Raw genomic sequence first — 22,627 nt, forward strand, 5'->3', positions numbered from 1 at the left:
ATGTTTTGTTGATAATAACATGCGAGCACATATCCAAGCCCTTCCAACTGTGCATGTCAGAGAGTCACAGACAAACATGAATGTCATTCGGTGGCTGCAGCCATTGTGAGAACCTGTTGCACATGCAGCTAACTTCAAAGACCCTGTTGATATAAACATGCCGGCTTCCAAATGAACGGTTTGTTTAGAGACTCCTAAGCCCAGTGCACAGGACAGATTACACCTTTGAATGTATGTCACATGCTGAGAAGACAGAGGGGGTATAACCATCTTACTAATCTCCCTGAATATACTGCTGCTGACATCTACTACTGCTGCTGTCCCTAGGCAGGGGCACATTGTTATTAAACCTGAAAGCTGTTAACAATTCATAAGTATTTAGAGGAAAATGTCTGGTGCTACAACAGATGCGTCATGTCATCTCAAAAAAAAAAAAAAAAAAAAAAAAAACATGCATGGGGACTTCCAAGATGGCTGCACACGTAGTAACAGCTTAAATTTCAGCTCTCCTAGTGTGAAAACAGAAACTCAAAGGACAGCTAGTAAATTTCGGTTACTGGCTAGCAAAAGCACTGCCTGGATACCAGCAAAGAAAAAATTTAGAGAACCTCAAAGAAAATCAACCACAAAACGTAAGAAGAAAACACTTGCTAGGAAGAATCTTGCAGCTGTTCATCAAAAAGCAGTTCAAACTTCAGTGCAAGAAATTACTTCCAGTGATCCAGAGGGGAAAAAAAGATCAAATGTGCTCTGAAGGAGCATAACAACTCAAATAATAAAAGGCCAGAAAAAATGCAAGGAGCTTTAAACAGATATTCAGATGAGCTCATCTAGACAGGAGTATAAGGAGATGAGGTGCATGGCAAAGAGAGAGGGGGCAAAGGTTAAGGATAAGGCGTATGGAGAGTGGTATGACAGGTTGGACACTAAGGAGGGAGAAAAGGACCTGTACCAATTGGCTAGTCAGAGGGACCGAGCTAGGAATGATGTGCAGCAGGAAACGGTGATAAAGGATAATGAGGGAAACGTACTCACAAGCAAGGAGTGTGTGTTGAGCAGATGGAAAGAGTACTTTGAGGGGCTGATGAATGATGAGAATGGGACAGAGAGAAGGTTGTATGATGTGGGAATAGTGAAGCACGAAGTGCAATGGATTAGCAAGGAGGAAGTAAGGATAGCTATGAAGAGGATGAAGAATGGAAAGGCTGTTGGTCCAGATGACACACCTGTGGAAGCATGGAGGTGTTTAGGCAAAATGACAGTGGAGTTTTTAACCAGATTGTTTAATGAAATCTTGGATAGTGAGAGGATGCCCGAGGAGTGACGAAAAAGTGTTTTGGTACCGATTTATAAGAATAAGGGTGATGTGCAGAGCTGTAGTAACAACAGATGGATAAAACTGATCAGTCAAAGCATGAAGTTATGGGGAAGAGTAGTGGACGCTAGGTTAAGAAGCGAGGTGTTAATTAGTGATCAGCAGTATGGTTTCATGCCAGGAAAGAGCACTACAGATGCGATGTTTGCTCTGAGAGTGTTGATGGAGAAGTATAGAGAAGGTCAGAAGGAGTTGCAGTGTGTCTTTGTGGACATAGACAAAGCATATGACAGGGTGCCTAGAGAGGAGTTGTGGTATTGTATGTGCCTAGAGAGGAGTTGTGGTATTGTATGAGGAAGTCGCGAGTGGCAGAGAAGTATGTAACAGTAGTACAGGATATATAAAAGGGTAGTATGGCAACGGTGAGGTCTGCGCTGGGAGTGAGGGATGCGTTTAAGGTGGAGGTGGGATTACATCAAGCATCAGCTCTGAGCCCTTTCTTATTTGCAATGGTGCTGGATAGGTTGACAGATGAGATCAGAAAGGCATCTCAGCGGACTATGATGTTTGCAGATGACACTGTGATCTGTAGTGAGAGTAGGAACAGGTTGAGGAGACCCTGGAGAGGTGGAGATATGCTCCAGTGAGGACAGGAATGAAGGTCAGCAGGACTAAGACAGAATATATGTGTGTGAAATATATGTGTGTGAATGAAAGGGAGGACAGAAGAATGGTGAGGATGCAGGGAGTACAGTTGGAAAAGGAGGATGACTTTAAATACTTGAGATCAACAGTTCAGAGTAAGAAGAGAGTACAGGCAGGGTTGAGTGGGTGGAGAGTGTCAGGAATGATTTGTGACAGACAAGTACTAGTAAGAGTGAAAGGGAAGGTCTACAAGAGGGTAGTGAGACTAGCTATGTTATATGGGTTGGAAACAGTGGCATTGACAAAAAGGCAAGAGTCAGAGCTGGATGTGGCAGAGTTAAAGATGTTAAGAATTGCACTGGGTGTGACTAGGGTGGACAGAATTAGGAATAAGTACATCAGACGGTCAGCCCAGGTTGGACAGTTTAGAGACAAAGCCAGAGAGGCAAGATTACATTGATTTGGCCATGCTGAGAAGGGATGCTAAGGATGGAGCTGCCATGTAAGAGGAAAAGAGGAAGGCCTAAGATAAAGTCTATGGATGTGGCGACAGAGAACATGCAGGTGGTTGGTGTGACAGAGCAAGATGCAGAGGACAGGGAGAAATGGAAATTGATGATCCACTGTGACAACCCCTAACGGGAACAGCCAAAGGAAAAAGAATGTTCAGATGAGCTCATTAAACTGCGAAAATTACAGATCAAAATGAAGAAAAGGATGGCTAAGTAGGAGACTGCTCAACGAGAGATGTTTCAAAAAAGTAGAATTACAGGACAGAGCACGTAGGGATATCCTGAGATTTTCTGCTGTACCAGGGAAACTGGAAGGAACAGACTGTATTAATTTTATGAAAGACCAAATAAGCAACTGGACTGGTATTCCACAACAGGAATTGTTAACTGAAAGGGCACTGTGTGTATGCTCCCAACCTGGCCATGAGAAAGCAGTCTAGACCTTTAATAGTAAAGGTGCAATTCTACCAGCAGAAGGAGCTGATTCTGACAAAACTGTGGCAGAAGGACAAAATACTAAAAGTGGGAGACACCAGAGTATTTGTGGAAAATGATTACTCACTGTACACCAAGAAGAAGAGGAGTACATTTATTCTGGCAATCTTCAGAATATTTTTCCTGAAGGGTCTTTTTGATGCAGAACATTCTAAGGAAGAAATACAAAAGTTTGTCCAACAAAATGTGACCTATCAAAGAGAAAAGAGACTTTGCCAGTGAAACCTTTTCCAGTGTTTCAAAGGAAAATCCTTGAAAGACAGAGAAAAAAAAATGGAGTTGACTAGAAGAACCAGGAGTATGTTGGAAATTAACCAGAGATTGAAGCTAGGAAATGGAAATCAACAGGAAGAAAACCAACAACTTGCAAATGAATGAATGAATAAATGTGGGATTACAAAGCATCAATCACATTTGTTTAATATGACTGAACAAGAAAACCTGGAAACATTGGACTTTTTTGACTTTGTTAAACATTTAGAGCACTCCAAAGCATATGTCCTACTTCATGTCACTAATGTTTGGAAAAACATTAAGGAGCAGGGAAGAGGAAGGAAACCGGTAACTACAAATAAAACATTTTTTGTTTTTAACAGTATTTTTATAAAGCATGACCTATGCTGCAAGTTTAAATAGTAAAGCATTTCTAGTTATTTTTGTGTGTTATAGGGATACTAAAGTAAACAGAGACTCCTCCTCCTTTTTCTTTTTTAGTTTTAAGAAATGCAGGCTATGGAACGTATAACGCCTGGGCAAAAGTATGTTTAAGACAACAGGCTGTAATCTTGGGTTGCTGAGGTGAGGGAAGGGTTGTAAAAGAATACGAATCACAATACAAATAGAATTGATATCCTTTTTTTTTTCTTTTGTATATTGGAATAACTGGAATAAGGCCCTGGCATGATCTAATAACATGTTTTAAGTTGAAGCAAGTAAATAAGAGAACACTGAATGTAATCAAAAGTTTTCCTTTAGCAACTAAATGTTCAAAGTGCAATATGAGAAGCTTGTAGCTGAAGGCAACTGTGTATGTGGTTCTCATGTTTCTATGGAGATAAGCCAACAACAGGACAATAAAAACAGAATATTTTTCCAATGGCTAAAAGATAATGTTTTCTGAAAGCTTTCAAGTTGTTTTCTGCATCTCGGAGGGAATAAAGACAAAAACAGACAGCATTTAGTTTAAGAAGCACAGGCTTTACCATACATCTTAGTATGGATAACCTTCATTATAGGCCAATTAAAGCCAGTGAGTCTAGCTGTTAATCTGGGGCAAATAGCAGGGCTAAACTTCATTATCTGTAGATGTACACACTTTTGTGTGTTTGCATGAAGTTAATATGACTTGGGGTGTGTTTGTTTGATGGTTTTCATTAAAACAAAAAGTCTTGTAAGATGTGACATAGGTTCAAATGGATAAGACAAGAAACAACTGTATAAAAGTTCAACCTACCAAACATTAGTGTCTGTATGCAACACAAAAGCTGAAACTAGACATTAAAAAAGCAATTATTTTACACATAACAGGTGACAATGACTTCTTATCATAATGGCACCACTTTCAATATTAATCTTTGAATGTGAATGGTCTCACATATATACACAAAAAAAAGAGAGTTGTGAACTATATTAAGAAATGCAGACTGTGCAAATAGCTATGCTTCTGCAAACGTCTGGAAAGAACTGAATGTCAATTTCATAAAGAAAGGATTTCAGCATAGTTATTCAGTGAAGTATTTGGCACAAAGGAAAAGGGCAGTACTTGCTAGAGGAGCTCTAATAGCGACAGAAGAGGGAAAAAAAGATAATGGTAGACTTGTAGTACCAAGGGGCAACTGGCAAGGGGAAGGATTACACTGGCACGTATTTATATTCTACCTAAAACTGCATAACAGAGCTTAAGAAAATGCTGGGAGAAATAATCAGCTTTCAGCAGAGAATATTACTTACAGGTAGAGACTGGAATTTGATTTGCAACAGTGAGGATATATCTGGGGAGCATAAAGGTGAAAATATAACAAGAGTATATATATTTAAAGAAATTTATGAAAATATTTGGTATGGAAGATGCATATTCAGTAAAAGGAGCTTGAAGAGAATTTACATGTTATTCCCCAAGGTTGGGAGGTTGGTGTAATGGTTAAGGCATTTACCTTACAGACACAAGGTGCAGGATTTGATTCTCACATGTGGCAATTGGCTAGGCTTAAAATGGTCCACAAGGGCAGTTAGTCTAGTACTAAGCTATGGACAATAACTGGGCTAGGTTAGACAGAAATTATATTTCGCAAGAACACATGCATTTAATTGAAAGTTATGATAAGCATCCAACAACTATTACAGATCACAAGTCAATAAAATAAAAATGCTACTCTGATTTATCCCTTCGAAATGGTAGAAAACAGATGGTGCACCCACAATGGGTCTAAGCAGAAAAATATTTCTCATTGCATCTTTACTATACACTATTGTACTTAATTTACCTGTCAGTTTATTAACTGCATGCCCAAAAATTTAATATCTTCAAAAGAATAAAACTTTTTTAAACTTAAAAATTCAACAGTATCAGTAATATAATTAATGAACATTTGCAGTTCTTGTAAATTTTCATCAGATAACAAACACATCATCCACAAATCTTTAATACAAAAATCTCTAAATTCAGTATTACCAGTAAACAGAAAAACATCCTCAAGTGAACATAACTATATTGGCATAGGTGTTAGCCACAAAGGTGCGTATCATGGCACCCCATCTTTGTAAGTAGCGTGTCTGTTTATATAAAAAGGCACTGTTACTTAATACTAAATCAAACAAATCACAAATGGTGTTAATTACTGAATTTCATGAGTTTGAACTCATATAAATACCTCCTAACAGAATTAATACCACAGTCATCATGTATAGCAGTGAATATGGAATCAAGGTTTAATGTGATGAACATATAGTGTTCGGCTGTATACTCTTTGGACCAGCTAACAGATGTTCTAAGAAATCACTGCTATCTTTTACATAACTCTTAGAATTGTCCAAAACACTAACTTTTTCTCCAGATATTTAGACAATGGCTCTGTTATCCTTTATCCATCCCCTTGCTGAGACAATAGGTTCATAGGGGGTTCACTTATATTTTTATGGATCTGTGGAATACCACAACATATGTGTAAACAAAATTACTAATAAAAAGGTTTATTTATGCATTTATTTAACTTTTGTTTACCAGGATAGTCCGACTGGGTCACATGACCCGTTTTCAGTGGAGGCCCAGGGAGTAAAGCTTCACATTTCTACATAAAAGTACATTTTTGTATAACAGACAGTTTATACTTTCACAAATAGTAATAATGCACATAAGCATTATTTATGTACATTCACATAACGATTACATACAGAAATGAGTAAGTTTTTACAAGAACAGTAGTGTTATTTTGCCAAAAACGTAAATTATTCAGACATATTTATCAAAGTAAGAGAGAATTTTACTAGGTAGTTGACATACTTTTCAAAAAACATATGTAGGGTGTAGATGAACTGATGTTAGTACGAGAGTCTAGCTGTAACAGAGGGATAGTGACTATAATATGAATATACAAGATTATTTATTTATTTCCAGTTTGTTTGCCAGGATAGTCCATTGGGCCACGAAGAGCCCGTTTTCAATGGAGTCCTGGGGGAGAAAAGCTCCAGAATAATACAGAAAAAAAAAATCAAATAAAAGAATAAAACAGATACATAATAGTAAGACAAATGATGCAGAGTACCAAAAATAGAATACAATGCATATAACTGATACAATGAAAAGTTTTTACAAGCAAAAATACTAATTTGTTTCAGTCAGAAAAATTCCTACTATAATTGCTATAGCTAGAGCTTATAAAAACTCTAGGAGTTTATTTACAGAGTGTAGTAGCTTGTGGAGAGAGAGTAAGTTAGGGAAACTATGTAGGATGGGAACAAGAGCATTGCCACTGTGAAGAGAGGTATGTGTGCAGTAAGGATTTGAAGGCAGAGAGCTAGTGGTACGGATGAGAGGTGGGAGAGAATTCCAGTGTCGTGCTAGAGAAAAGGATACAAGATGTTTACCAGGAGGATGGGCAGGTTTATGCAGTTCTATTAGGTTTTGTGATTTAGACCTTAAGACATCTGTTAGGTTGATGAATTTGAAGAGTACAGGCAAGAGAAGGGCAGAGAGAGGGGCGAAAGATAATTTTGTGGGCTTGGATCAGTTGATTATAAGTGAGATAGTTGGGTAGTTCAAGCCAGTTCAGTTGATGTAGGGAAATACAGTGATGGGTAGAGGATCTTTGACCAGTTGCAAACTTTTTGTAGTAGCAGGAGGCGAGTTTAGTCTTTTGGGAAGATTGTAGACTAGTGAGAATAGAGGCACCATAGAGGAGGGATAAGGTATGTAGTAGCTAGAGCAAGCCTAGAAGAAGGAGAGATATAGCGGCTGTGGCAATAGAGAAGGCCTAGCTTCTTATGTTTTTTTTTTGATATTTGCATGTATGTGGCTGTCAAACTTCAGTTGATTGTCGATAAGGACTCCTAGTAGTTTAGCAGTGGGGACTATTTCGAGGAGAGTATTAGTTTGGCTAGTGAAAGAATGAGGTTTTATATAGGGTGATGGCTCTAGATGGGGTAAATAACATTAGCTTAGTCTTGGTTGCATTGAGTGCCAAGTGGTTATCCAGCATCCATTGTTCAGTAGCAGTGAAGGCATTCTGGGTTAGTTTTGCTAAGGAAGAAATAGAGGTAGCAGAACAGATTATTGTTGCGTCGTCAGCATATTGGAGGAGGTTACAGTTAGGAATGGCATGGTGGAAGTCATTTATGAAGATAATGAAGAGTAGGGGACCCAGACTTGAACCTTGGGGTACACCTGTGGGACTGATTAGGAAGGGGGAACTAGCTTTTTTCCATTTGACCGCTTGTTGCCTGTTAGATAGGTAACTGGTAAACCAGATGATAGTAGAGTGGGAAAGGTTAAGTTTAGATAGTTTAGTGAGGAGAAGGTGTTGAAGGCCTTTGAGAGGTCTAGTAGGAGGGTGGACACAATGTGACCAGTGTTGCGTGCTTTATTAACAGTTTTCAAAGAAGGAGAGGAGGGCGGTAGTGGTGCTGTGGCCTGGTAGGAATCCATGTTGTGTGGGGGTGAGCAGGTTATTATCTAGGAGGTAGGGTAGAAGTTGAAGGTGGATGCACTTTTCAAGGAGTTTAGAAATGGGGGATAGGATAGCAATTGGACGGAAGTTGGAGATGTCATTGTTGTTTCCTCCTTTATGGAGTGGAATTATAAATGCTTTTTTCCAGATCCGGGGGATGTGGCCCTCTAAGATTGATGTATTTATTAGTATAGAGATAGGATAGGCTATGGCGTCTGCTGCTATTTGTAGGAAATAGGAGGGTATCTCATCAGGGGCATTGGAACATGGTTTCAGTTTTAGAAGTAGTCTTAGAAGTAGTTTCTTGCTGTTGGAGGTGGGGATAGGTTTAACAGAAAAAGGAGCAAGTAGAGAGCTAGGGTTAGAGGAGGATAAAGGGGTATGGGTGGGTGTGTATGGAGAATTATTATTAATAATGAGGGTTGTAATATATGTACGTCTAGGACTATTTATCAAATGAAGAGTTAAATGTTTTTCATACACCCTACCTAATTATACCCATTTATTATGGTATTCCAAAGATCATAAAAACATAAATGAGCTAATTATTATATCAGTGAAGTACGCAGAGTGCATTGATCATACTCCCAAAAAAAAAAAAAAAAAAAAAAAGACAAGCTTACTACGCATCTCTGTGTCATCTTTTCTCTTAGAGCTGTTATGCCCCAGTTTAATGTTACAACACACACACACACACACACACACACACACACACACAAGTCCACCACAGAACAATAACAGGAAATTGCAACAAAGTTAAACACGTCTTTCTCACTTATGCTCTCTCTCTCTCTCTCTCACACATAAACAATTGTGTTTAATAGTTCTTAAAGAGGTTAGTCAATCAGGTAGACACTTAATGTTTCACACCGTTCCAAGCCATAAAACACTTGACAATCCTAAACCTTTGTTTTCTTCTGTAAGGGGAACTACATTGGAACAGCTGAAGCTACAAAGAATTATGAATGGGTTTCCCCAGTCCTAGCAAACGTATGTGGTTGTGACATGGATATGAAAAAATCACCTTGGGAATGAACAAAGCACTAAAACTTTTGGAATGTACATTTTAACTGTACTGCATGCTTTCAAACAATGCCAGTTACAGTGGAGTTTAACTCGGGTGTAATTTAAGTCAGTGCAGTCATTACTATGAGGTCTAAATAAATACATATAACAAACAAAACCACATCTTTGTAACAATATCCAGAAAGCACAAATGAAGATCACAGATCAGCCTACATTCTAAAGGTGAGTTCTGAAGGAATTTGTAAATCAGACCAGTTAGAAAATAAAAGAAATCCAATGGATAAACACAGCTTTCCATTCAAGCTCTATGTCAGATTCTTTAAATCAACTTTCCATGCCTGACCCAGAGAAGTTATACAAGCATCCCTTCAAAATCCACTCTACATTGCCTACTCCAGGCATCTTTAGCAATGTCCTCCTCTGTTCCATGCAGATGCCTAGAGCATCTCTTTCATCCTATTCCACCAACCCCATTTCTGCAGCCAGTACAAAAATGTCCATTATGTTACATCCTTCTAACTGTGCTGGTTACTTGTAGTAATCACTTGAAACTTGACTGCACACACAGTCTTACTGAATGGCTCCCCCTGTTTCTAACTATCCTCACCCACCCTCTCTAGCTATCAGCATCTTTGAACACAGGTCCCCACCAAAAGTATTACTGCCACTTCTTCCACTTATAATGCACTAGGTGTGTTATGACTTTAGTTGTCACACTCCTTGCCCTATCACAATTCAGATATACACCCCGTCCACTTCTTAGCACCCTATTCCTAAGAGGGTTTCATCTCTTTCTCCAAAGGTCACGTCCTTCACTAAACATTTACCTGTAGGGTTGCCACCTTTTCAAATGCCCAAAGTGGAACATTTTTGGTACAAATGTCAGATTTTGCACGGCGAAACATACCACGGCCAGTACTACGGACAGAACTTCACCTTTTTGCCTAAATAAAAGCTTATTTTATAGCATTTTAGTTCCTTATTCTATTTCTTATAACATCTAGGTGTTTCAGATACAGAATAACTGTTTTATGCAACTATTACATAAAATATAGAAAATAATTTAGTCCTAAAATCTCAGGACATTTGCCATTTTTTTAATTTTTTTGCAGGACACAACTGCCCAAACAGGGACTGTCCCTCGCAAAGTGGGACAGGGTGGTAACCCTATTTACCTGCTACATATCACTGAGTGACAACTCCATAATGTTTCACTGAATTAACATACTTATAAAACCAGAAGTGAAACTGAGCATGGAGGCAGAAAGCAGTTTCACATCTTCAGACGATATTCTCTGACAATTCCTAGAGGGAATATCATAGCAGGTCTACACAAAGTCAGAGATCACCGTCTCATCTCCTGAGTACTTCAGGCGAAGCTTGTAGCCACAACCTATGCTCTTTGCACTGTGCCACTGCAATTCAATTCACACAAGCTTTTCAGCAACATAGATGAACACAGCCATGAAGATTTAGACATTTTGTATAATGGAAACACTGAATTCCTCCGTTTCTTTACCTGCACCAGTCGCACCCGGAGTTCCCTGTATTGTAGTGGGAGAAGTGGCACCACCCGGGTACCGTCCCTTCTTGCTATTATTGCAACCCGGACTCCGTCCCTTCTTTTTGCCACTCATAACTCAGATATCAACATCCGAAGTGGTGGGCAAATGTCATACTATCATAACAAAAATATCTGTAAGTCAGTTGCAACACACATATCAAATAACAATCCCTGCCAGTGCCAACGTGGGACCTTATCCTGACAGCAACGTTTTCGTTACAACGACAATACAGCTTGCTTAATAGAAACCACGCCCAGTAATACTTAATTGGTAGGTGTTAACACCTTCAGCGCAGGTCTACATAGTCACTAGTACAGCCCTTCAATTCCTTTGTATGTGTCGCGATGACTGCAATGCATTTTGGGAATTGTAGTTTTAGGGCTACGGTATCAGTTACATATCAATTGTCTCTGAATTTCAAGTATGTCCCCGATTTTGACACAATTTAGCAGTGCCCCTCCGAAAACTGATGACTTCTGCAGAATAGGTGAATTACACTTAATAAATAATGAAAATGTTACAAGTTAATAGTATTAATATTTGAAAAATGCCTCTGATTGCCCCTAATTATTTCTGGATATGTCACTGATTTGTTGAGATCTACTATCCTGGGCTAAAAATTACGGGCAACTTGTACGTAGGGTTGCCACCTTTTCAAATGCCCAAAGTGGGACATTTTTGGTAGGAACGTCAGATTTTGCAGGGCAAAACATACCCACGGCCAGTACAAAGGACAGAAATTCACTTTTTGCCAGAATAGAAACTTATTCTTGTAGCATTTGAGTTGCTTATTCTGTTTATTATAATATTTTGGTGTTTCAGATACAAAATAACTGTTTTATGCAACTATTAAAGAAAATATAGGAAATATTTTTGTCCTAAGATATCAGGACATTTGCCATTTGTTCAGTTTTTTTGCAGGACACAACTGCCCAAAGAGGGACTGTCCCTCGCAAAGTGGGACAGGTGGTAACCCTACTTGTACGTTAACTGTGCAGCCTTATTAATAGGGAAGTCTTGTTGTGGGACAGTATGCTTTGTCTGCTAAACGTCAAATAATAAGTTTTCAGTCACAGCAAGCATGTTGCATCACAGTTTGTCTGAAATTAAGACGTATTGCCAGAGCAGGATCTAGAAAAAATCTTTCATCGGGAAACGCTTTAAATTACACGAGTATAAAAGTTATTTGCACCACTAGCAGTCCAATATGCTTGCAACAAGCGTTTCAGAAGCAAATCGATTCATGTTTTACCAAACCATAACCTCTAGGTGCTTCTGTGGAAGGTTGGGCTGGCAACTCGACACCGTAAAACTCCACTGCCAATCATGAGCGGACAGATGATCCGCTGTGGCGACCCCTAACCGGGAAAAGCGGAAAGAAGAAGAAGAAGAACCTCTAGGTGTTATACCATTTGCAGATGGAGCATTCAGGTGCGCCACCAGGTGGCAAGTTTACCTCTCAAATAAGCAGAATTTCGCAGAACGTCCAGTTTTTTGCATCAGGTTTTTGGTCTGTTCCACATAACATTTGTGGTTTTCATTGCAAATCATCAAGTAATTAAATGACTGATTAATGACAGATGTGTATGTTTCGAACTTTATGCCCTTCAGAAAATGATTAATAATGCAAAACCTGTTATTCTCACAACTTTCTCAGTTTATAAGAACAATAATTAAAATCTGGCCCTGATTTGGGGCATTTGCCCTCCTATTATTTTTGGCTTTGTCCACAATTCTCGTACTAAGTGGCTGGAAGGTGTGGTGCCTGGCCCCCCACTCTTATAGTACCATCATAGCTGTCTCTAGGCATCAGCAAACCTTGTGGTTGCTGAGGGCCCTGTTTGGGGGGGGCAACCACAGCAAGTTATTTTATCTTGATATTTTGTAATATGTCTGTCAAACCAACAAAAGCTAGTACAGCAATCTAGTGTACCTAATAAACCAGCTGGGTAATAACTCTTATTTATATCTCCTTTAAAATTCAAAGAAGTACTTCTCATAAAGATTCATTATTTGTATTCTAATTTCCTTTCTACTTTCTTTGTTATATAACTGTATATGATATTTTTTGTGCTACTTTTGGAGCTTTTTTCCCCTGGCCTCTACTGAAAATGGAAATATATCCAGTTAGACTAGCCTGGTTAACAAATGTAAAATAAATAAATAAATAAAATAAATCTCTGGTTATAGTAACAGTGTTTTATCAAGCAACAGGCTTCACAATCCATTACCTGGCTTATTTAAGCCCTGCTAGTGGACATTCACTCCACTAAAACTAACAACATAGCCAGCATTAGTTACTTGCAATACCAATGGCTGTGAGTGGGACCCTTAATTATCCTTGAATGGAGGGGGGGCACAAAAGCTGCTGTGGAATGAAGAAAAATGATGAGAAAAAATCTATTAATTTCCTGATTATGCTCTTTAACTTGAACAGGTCTGTGATATGACCCTGTTAGGATAAAGCTGAAAATGTGAATGACCTGAGACATACCTCCCTGGACTACATGAAAAGAAACATAGAGGAGCTCTCCGATTATGTAGCCCAGGCTGGTATGACCCTGACCTTGAACAGCATCTTACCCTCACCTAGAATGATGCCACAGTACAAAGACAAAATGATCGATTTTAACAACTGGCTAAAATTTTGGTGTTACAGGCTTACACCTGTCACCACTGGGCTTCCGGATATTGGCTAAGGCTCTTGCCACCCCCATAGTGCCTTTTTTAGGCAAGGATCAAAAGACAAACCCACCTCCTTAGAAAACAAAAATGGAAAAAAAACTAAGGGTAATGCTGCTCAACGCCAGAAGTCTAAATCTCAAGATGCAGGCACTCGATGCACTCCTCGGCATGGAGAACATCGACGTCTGTGCAGTAACTGAAACCTGGTTCAAGGCTCCTGAGAGCACATTGAGCAGCCTGCCTGCCCCTGTGGGAGTGGTTACTGACTTGAAACTGTAGTTTTATTGGCCATTTTGGGTCAATTCCAAAACTCCTTCATCTTCCTCTCTTAAAACCTGGTTACCTCGTGGTTTTGGCGTCTTTTCAGGCTTGTTGGCTTTTGGTGAAGCACCCACCAAGAGGAGAAAACGCTGAGAGAAGAAAGGAGCCACTTTTGAGATTTTAAGTATTTTTCCTCTGTTTATTTGCTAAGTTTTTCTGCATAGCTGCCTATTTTGAGCATTTTCTGGCTTGTTAAACTTGATTTCTGCATTAGTAACTGTATGTAGAGCACAACCTAGAGCTGTTTACTGAATTTCCTGTTTGCACTTATTTTTAAAATCGTTTTTTCCTCAAAACTTGCATTTTATCTGTCTTTGTCCTAGCACTCTTGTGTGGGGTTATTTACTGCACTGTTATAACTTGTTGATACTTGTGAACCTCTGCTATCTCTGAAAAAAACAAAAAAACAAAAAAAAAATCTTGCTTTTTTCCCACTTTTCTGAGATTTAAAAAAGTTCAGTTACAGGCTTGCTGTTCTTGAACTGTTTGTAAGTTTCTGTGAGGCCATTTTTTGCTTGGTCTAAAGGGAAGTCTCTCTGTTAATCAGTGGCAGTGAAAAACATTGAGCAGCCTGCCTGCCCCTGTGGGAGTGGTTACTGACTTGAAACTGTAGTTTTATTGGCCATTTTGGGTCAATTCCAAAACTTCTTCATCTTTCTCTCTTAAAACCCTCTTTTGCGTGGTTTTGCACGTATTTGAGCATAGCGCAACAGCGGGCAGCACCGCCTAATTGGGTTTAAACTATTCCTGGCTCCACAAAGTCTGCTCTTCACTTTTTCCCTTAGAACTGCTCTATCTCTCAATTTAAACACCATATTCTCATTCTAAGGCCCTTCACTGGTCCAATTAAGTAATCCTACAAGTTAGCAATATTAAACCATAAGCACTACTTACTCTTATACTCTCTACGATTACCCTGTCCTCTATTGGTCCGTCTTAAATTCAGTTTCCCCATATTACTCTAGCATGTCCAAAGGTCAGTCAATGGTTTCCTCTCCAGTCCAGCTGGTGAATCTGGGAATTTTGAGGCAATGTTACAGTTGTCTCATGTACACGGACAACCCTCTCCTCCTCCAAACAGGTTCAAATATATGTGAGAGATGCAACTATTTAGCCAAACTGGAGGCTGAGCTCTGTCATCTCAAAACTGGTGTAACCAGTCAGGAGGAGAAGGTAACCTCACACAACACAATTCCAGTATCACATAGTCCCACCACATCAGCGAACCAAACACATAAATACACAAAAACATACTCGGAGGCTCTAAATAAAAATCTACCTAAGTGACAGAGACCTCCAAAGCAGACATCCAAGCAAACGCTACCTCAAAACAAAACACGCACAACACATAACCCACAAAGTCAGTGTGCCAAGCAGCCACAGCCCTTAAGGCTGAATAACACACCTGATACTCTTGTAATAGGTGACTCTATTGTCAGACACACTGACGTCCTGCTCACCAGGCTGAATAAAGAGAAGGTCACGGTGAGCTGCCTGTCGGGTGCTAGGATCTGCCACATAACGCAAGCACTCAGGTCACTCCAAAGCAAATACAAATATGATTCAGTCATTGTACATGCTGGTGTGAATGACCTGAGACGTACCTCCCTGGACTACATAAAAAGAGACATAGAGGAGCTATCTGATCATGTAGCCCAGGCTGGTATGACCCTGACCTTGAACAGCATCTTACCCTCACCTAGAATGATGCCACAGTACAAAGACAAAATGATCGATTTTAACAACTGGCTAAAATTTTGGTGTCATTCAAAGGGGATCCAGTGTCTGTCAGCCTGGGATGACATGCTCGACAAGCCACGTTGCTTCGCTAGGGACGGCTTGCACCTGTCACCACTGGGCTTTTGGATATTGGCAAAGGCTCTTGCCACCCCATAGTGCCTTTTTAGGCAAGGCTCAGAAGTCAAACCCACCCCATAGACAGCACAAGGAACAAGAAACTAAGGGTAATGCTGCTAAACGCCAGAAGTCTTAACCTCAAGATGCACGCTCAAGCTCTCCTCAGTATGGAGAACATCGATATCTGTGCAGTGACAGAAACCTGGTTCAAGGCTCCAGAGAGCACCCCAGCACTACCAGGCTATACCTCATATCATGCTTTTCGGCCCCAAAACCCAGACCGAACCACAAAAGGAGGGGGAGTTTCCATATTTATCAAGGATATCCACACCTCCAGGTTAGTGGCATTGCACGAAGTATCAGAGACCATCCATGTGCAACTAACAGTGGGCAAGACTGCTTTTCAGTTTATAGCATCCTACAGACCACCCTCTCAAAGTCAGGAATCCCACTCGGCTTTCCTGAAAACATTGGAGAACATGAAGATCTCTCCGAACACTATTATATTGGGTGAATTCAACTACCCAAACATTGACTGGGAGCACTACTCAAGCCCCAGCACCTTAGCCCAAAGGTTCCTGGAAATTATAAACTCAAATGCTATGGAACAACTAGTCACCACTCCCACAAGAGGGGACAACATACTAGACCTGATCATTACCAACATGAGGACTGTATGTTCCACACCAGAAGTATATCCCTCATTGGTAAGATCAGGCCATAAATTAATTTCACTGGATATCCACATCCCGACCCCACCCCCAGCCCAGAAAACCACAGTGAAAAACTTCTCAAAAGCGAACTTCTCACTTCTCAAAACCGAAGTGGAATCCTTCAAGGCCCCAGGGCCAGTGGAAACTATGGCCCAAACTGCAGAATCCTATATAAACGCATTCTACGGACATCACCAGGAATGCATGGATCATGCTATCCCAAACAAAACCAAGACCCAATCATCCAAAGGCAGGCGTCCAGTGTGGTGGACCCTTGCCATAAATAAACTGTACAACAGAAGGAGGAAGCTACTACATGATAGAGCAAAATCCCTAATAGGGAAGGCATCTCTGATCAGTACTAGCAAAAAATTACGATCCCTCATAAAATCCTCCAAGGCCAGCTTCGAGAGAAAAATTGCACAGGACACCAAAGACAATCATAAGGCTTTTTTCAGTTATGTTAGAAACCTGGGATGCAACTCCCAGACTTGTTCTGAGTTGACTCTAAATGACAAAAAATACATTGAACCCACAGACATCGCCAATATCTTGGCAGACAGGTTCAGTGCAAACTTCTCCACCCCCTCCCCCCCAAAAGAGCAAGTATCTATCCCGGCAGGGGGCTGCCTCCCAAACATCTCTGATGCTCAGGTGAAGGCTGCCCTCTCCAAAGCAAAAAACACTGCTTCCATGGGACTAGATGGCATCCCAGGTTGCATCCTACATGAACTCCAAGAGGAACTAATACCTCAAATAAAACAGCTATACAATCTCAGCCTCACTACAGGATATGTGCCCACAGAATGGCGTACAGCAACAGTGGTCCCACTCCACAAAGGTGGAGCCTCTACGGACCCTGGAAACTATCGCCCCATAAGCCTGACTAGCTTAGTCTGCAAGGCTATGGAGAGGATCATCATGGAGCACATAAACAAAGACATTGGGGACCTACAGACACTAGATCCTACCCAGTTCGGCTTTGTCAAGGGTAGATCCTGCCTTTTGAACCTGGTTGGCTTCTTCGAAACAGTCACCAAAGCCCTAGATGAAGGGAAGGTAGTCCACACAGCCTATCTGGACCATGCAAAGGCATTTGACACAATACCCCACTCGGGCATCATAGATAAGCTATCCAGCTTAAATATAAACCCCTATGTCACAAGATGGGTTGCAAACTGGCTCAAAGACAGAACCCACAGAGTGAGAGCTGCTGGAGCCATGTCAGACTCGAAACCGGTCACAAGTGGCGTCCCACAGGGTTCTGTCCTGGGACCACTCTTGTTCGGTATATACTTTTCCGAGGTACAGGCAAACGTGGGAGGACTATGGCTCACCAAGTTCGCAGACGACTGCAAACTGGGCGCCATAATCAACTCTCCAGCTGACACAAACATCCTTCAAAAAGGTCTCACAGAGACAGATAACTGGTGCCAGCGCCATGGTTTAAAGCTAAATGCCAAAAAATGTATAGTCATACCCTTTGGCAAAAAGAATGTGCCCACAAATTACCACATAGGCGGAAACCCATTAAGTACAGAGAAAGTTATTAGGGACCTGGGGACCCAAGTTGATAGCAATCTCTCCTTTGAAAACCACATTGCCAAAGTGGTTAGAAAGACCTTCTACATAGCCCACCTCATCACGAAGGGTTTCACATCTAGATCAAGATAGGTAATCGTGCCCCTTTATTCATCCCTCATCAGGCCCATCATAGAATACAATGCCCCTTTTGGGATGTACCTTACCCGACACCTGCAGCAATTAGAAAAAAAACAAAAGTATCTCACCAAGAGGATCAAGGGTCTCAAACAGATGCCATATGCTGGTCGGTTAAAAAAACTCCAGCTCTTCTCAGTTGCATACCGCCTACTTCGAGGCAATCTATGCCTGACATACAAAGCTATGTCAAATCCAGAATTAATGGACATGCTCCACCTCAGTAAATCTAAATCCCTTAGAGCCACACGCTCGAGGGACTTGAACCTCAGCACAGAAATAAATAGAACATGCTGGAGGGACAGGTTCATAACCCAGAGGCTCCCTTCGCTCTGGAATAGAATTCCTGTTCATGTGAGGCAGAGCACCTCACTGAATCTCTTCAAGAAGAATCTCGATAGGTGGATGGGGGATCATAGGTTTGTCCCAGGGATTACTCCCGTGTCACTATTAGACAGAGGCACAGTAAACTAAACCTTAAAAAGGGCACAGTATACTCAAATCAAGGGGTGGCGTAAGCCATACAGAATCGGGCTAGGCTTATAATTGCCCCAGGGCAGATAGCCTAGTATGAACCTATGAACCACAGCGCTACCAGGCTATACCTCATATCATGCTTTTCGGCCCCAAAACCCGGGCCGAACCACAAAGGGAGGGGGAGTGTCCATATTCATCAAGGACACCCACACCTCTAGGTTAGTAGCAACACGAAGCATCAGAGACCATACAGGTGCAACTAACCATAGGCAAAACTGCTATACAACTGGTAGAATGTTACAGACTACCATCCCAATCTCAGGAACCCCACTCAGCCTTCTAGAAGACATTGGAGGATATGAATGTATCACAAAATACCATCATACTGGGAGACTTCAACTACCCAAACATAGATTGGGTACATTATTCTAGCCCTAATACCCTAGCCCAAAGGTTCCTGGAATTCATAAATTCAAATGCACTGGAACAACTAGTCACCTCTCCCACTAGGGGAGATAATACACTAGACCTGATCATCACAAACATGGGGACAAAATGCTCCACACCGGAAGTATACCCCTCACTAGTGAGATCTGACCACAAACTAATCACCCTGGATATACATATCCCACCTCCATCCCCAGCACAAAAGACCACAGTGAAAAACTTCTTAAAAGCAGACTTCACTCTTCTTAAGACTGAGATGGTATCCTTTAAGCCCACTGTGCCAGTGGATACCACATCCCACAATGCCGAATCCTTCACAAATGCTTTCTATGGACATCTCCAAGAATGCATGGATCATGCAATCCCAAATAAATCCAAGTCCCTCTCCACCAAAGGCAAGCGTCCTGTCTGGTGGACCTCAGCCATTAACAAATTGTATAACAAAAGAAGGAAGCTACTGCACGTCAGAGCAAAATCCCATGAAGGGAAGACATCTCTGATCAGCATTAGCAGAAAACTACATTCTCTCATAAAAACATCCAAGGCCAACTTTGAGAGAAAAATCGGTAAGGACACTAAAGATAACCACAAAGCCTTCTTCAGCTATGTTAGAAACCTGGGCGGAAACCCTCAGATATGCTCAGAGTTAGTTCACAATAACAAAAAATACACTGAACCCACAGATATTGCCAACATTCTGGCTGACAGGTTCAGTGCAAATTTCTCCTCTCCCTCACCCCCAAAAGAAGAAATACTTATCCCAGCTGAATATAATCTCCCTGTCATCTCAGATGTCCAAGTGAGAGCCATCCTAAACAAAGCTAAAAACACAGCATCAATGGGACCTGACGGTATCCCGGGTTGCATGTTACGTGAACTCCAAGAGGAGCTAAACCCACACATAAAAATGCTATTTAACCTTAGCCTTACTTTGGGATATGTACCTGAACACTGGCATACAGCAACAGTGGTCCCACTCCACAAATGGGGTGCCTCTACAGACCCTGGGAACTACCGCCCCATAAGCTTAACCAGCCTGGTCTGCAAAGCTATGGAAAGAATCATTATGGACCTCATAAACAGAGACATAGGGGACCTACAGACACTTGACCCCACCCAGTTCGGCTTTGTAAAGGGCAGATCCTGCCTTTTGAACCTGGTTGACTTTTTCGAAACAGTCACTAGAGCCATTGTTGAGGGCAAAGCAATCCATATAGCCTACCTGGACTTTGCTAAGGCCTTCGACACAATACCCCACTCAGGCATCATAGATAAGCTCAATAGCTTAAACGTAAACCCTTATGTCACTAGATGGGTTGCAAACTGGCTAAAGGACAGAACCCATAAAATTAAAATCGCTGGAGCAATGTCAGACTCAAAACCAGTCACAAGTGGTGTCCCACAGGGATCTGTCCTGGGACCCCTCTTGTTCGGCATTTATTTCTCAGATGTTAAAGCAAACATGGGAGGGTTGTGGCTGACAAAGTTCGTAGATGACTGCAAACTAGGCACCATAGTCGATACACCAGCGGACACATACATCCTACAAAAAGGCCTCACAGAAACGGACAACTGGTGCCGGAGTCGCGGCCTTAAACTAAATGCCAAAAAATGTATAGTCATCCCCTTTGGGAAAAACAAAGTACCCACAAATTATCACATAGACAGCAACCCACTGAGTACGGAAAAAGTAATCAGAGACCTAGGGACCCAAGTCGACAGCGACCTCTCATTTGACACCCACGTTGCCAAAGTGGTTAGAAAAACATTCTACCTTGCACACTTCATCATGAAGGGATTCACATCCAGATCCAAGGATGTCATTGTACCCTTATACTCCTCCCTCTTCAGACCCATGATTGAGTACAATGCCCCATTTGGTATGTACCTCACCCGGCATTTGCAACAGCTGGAGAGACCACAAAAGTACTTCACCAAGAGGATCAAGGGTCTCCAACATATGTCTTATTCTGCCAGACTAAAGAAACTTCAGCTCTATTCAGTAGCATACCGCCTGTTCAGAGGTGATCTCTGCCTGACATACAAGGCCATGTCCAATCAGGATCTGATGGACATGCTCCACCTCAAAAAATCCAAATCCATCAGCACCACGAGAGCTAAAGACTTAAACCTCGGCACAAGTATGAATAGGACATGCTGGAGGGATAGATTCATAACCCAGAGGCTTCCCATACTTTGGAACAAGATCCCGGTTCGTATTAGGCAGAGCCCCTCACTGACTCTCTTCAAGAGAAATCTTGATGAGTGGATGGGAGATCGTAAGTTTACCCCAGGGGTCACATCTGTGTCACTGCTAGACAGGGGCACAGTAAACTAATTCTGTTATATAAGGGGACCTTTATTGTGTCACTACTAGACAGAGGCACAGTATTCTAAATTTATTCTGCACATTTTTGTACCATTTCATGGGGTGGCAAATGCCACATCACTATGGCTAGGCTTACAAATGCCCCAGGGCAGATAGCCTAGTACTATACTATGAAACTATGAAACTATGTACATAAACAAGGAAAGCACAAGAGAGATCAGCAACCCAGAGTGACTGATCTCAGTGCAAACCTTAGATTTGAAGAAAAGCTGTTGCTTCTGATCTTCAGGGAGGGGTCTCTCTTTCAGGGAGTTTTATACACACTGCCAGAACACCAGATACTACAAGTTTCAACTTCTTTGCAGTAGAATTCATTGCAATATCAATAATAGCAGAACAAAGGGTCAAAATCAAGAATTAGTTTTAAGTATTACTGTAATTCAATTAACATGTTAATAGTATAACACCTTTTGCATCAATATGCATTTTTGGACAATAAGTATACAATTCTGATGTCTAGATTTATTGGCCGTCTGTAATCCTGAATGATTTAAAAGCAAATCAAACTTTTTATGGACAGAGCAAACTTATGGGAAAAATCAGGGAGGATCTGTGAAATGAAGGACAGTAACAGGTCTGCATTACTCCTCATTGAGGTAAATAAAAGTACTTTACCCCTGCTGCTGTTTGACGACTGCTAAACTGCAGTCACTGATCTGGTGTGGCAGTACCAGTGTTGCACAATGTATTGCTATTTGCTGAAATAACTACAGAACTAGTATTGCTATGACTTGTGTGTGTGTGTGTGTGTGTGTGTGTGTGTGTGTGTGTGTGTGTGTGTGTGTGTGTGTGTGTAAAAAACATTAGTGAGTTTTATCTGTGCACACACCCAATAATGTTAGGACACATACATTGTTCTTCTGGGTATCAGTAAAATGTAACTAGTAAGTAATTATATTCAAAAGTAATGCATAAAATATATCACAGAACATTCAGACACTTAGATCTCCTAAGAGTCTTGGTGGCCCTACTCCCCAGACTGTATAACTGGATACAGGAGGCTCCTTTAATCATCCTTGACTGTGTGGGGGTCCCACAAAAGCTATTGTTGTTTGTGGAAAAATGAGGACGAAAAATGTATTTATTTTCTGATTATGCTTTTTAACCTGAACAGGGCTGTGATATGACCCTGTTAGGATAAAGCTGATAATGGCATCTGCTCTCAACTGTACCCATTCTAAAACCAGCTCTGCTCAGGTGTGTGTGTGTGTGTGTGTGTGTGTGTGTGTGTGTGTGTGTGTGTGTGTGTGTGTGTGTGTGTGTGTGTGTGTGTGTACAGAAAACTACTGTAGGTTATGT

General features: G+C 41.1%; 1 protein-coding gene across 1 annotated transcript in view; it reads right to left on the reverse strand.

Moving 5' to 3' along the window:
• LOC122798625 (TBC1 domain family member 20-like) overlaps nucleotides 1-10,983 on the reverse strand; it is a 381,335-nt gene extending 370,352 nt beyond the window's left edge. Inside the window, exon 1 of the mRNA XM_044067711.1 lies at nucleotides 10,675-10,983. Coding sequence (XP_043923646.1) covers nucleotides 10,675-10,792 — 118 coding nt within the window. The 5' untranslated portion in view covers nucleotides 10,793-10,983. The remainder of the gene's footprint in view (nucleotides 1-10,674) is intronic.
• Nucleotides 10,984-22,627: the final 11,644 nt, after the last annotated feature.

Source organism: Protopterus annectens, chromosome 3.part1, assembly GCF_019279795.1.
Source record: "Protopterus annectens isolate FY-2018-M chromosome 3.part1, PAN1.0, whole genome shotgun sequence".
Taxonomy (NCBI): Eukaryota; Metazoa; Chordata; order Ceratodontiformes; family Protopteridae; genus Protopterus; species Protopterus annectens.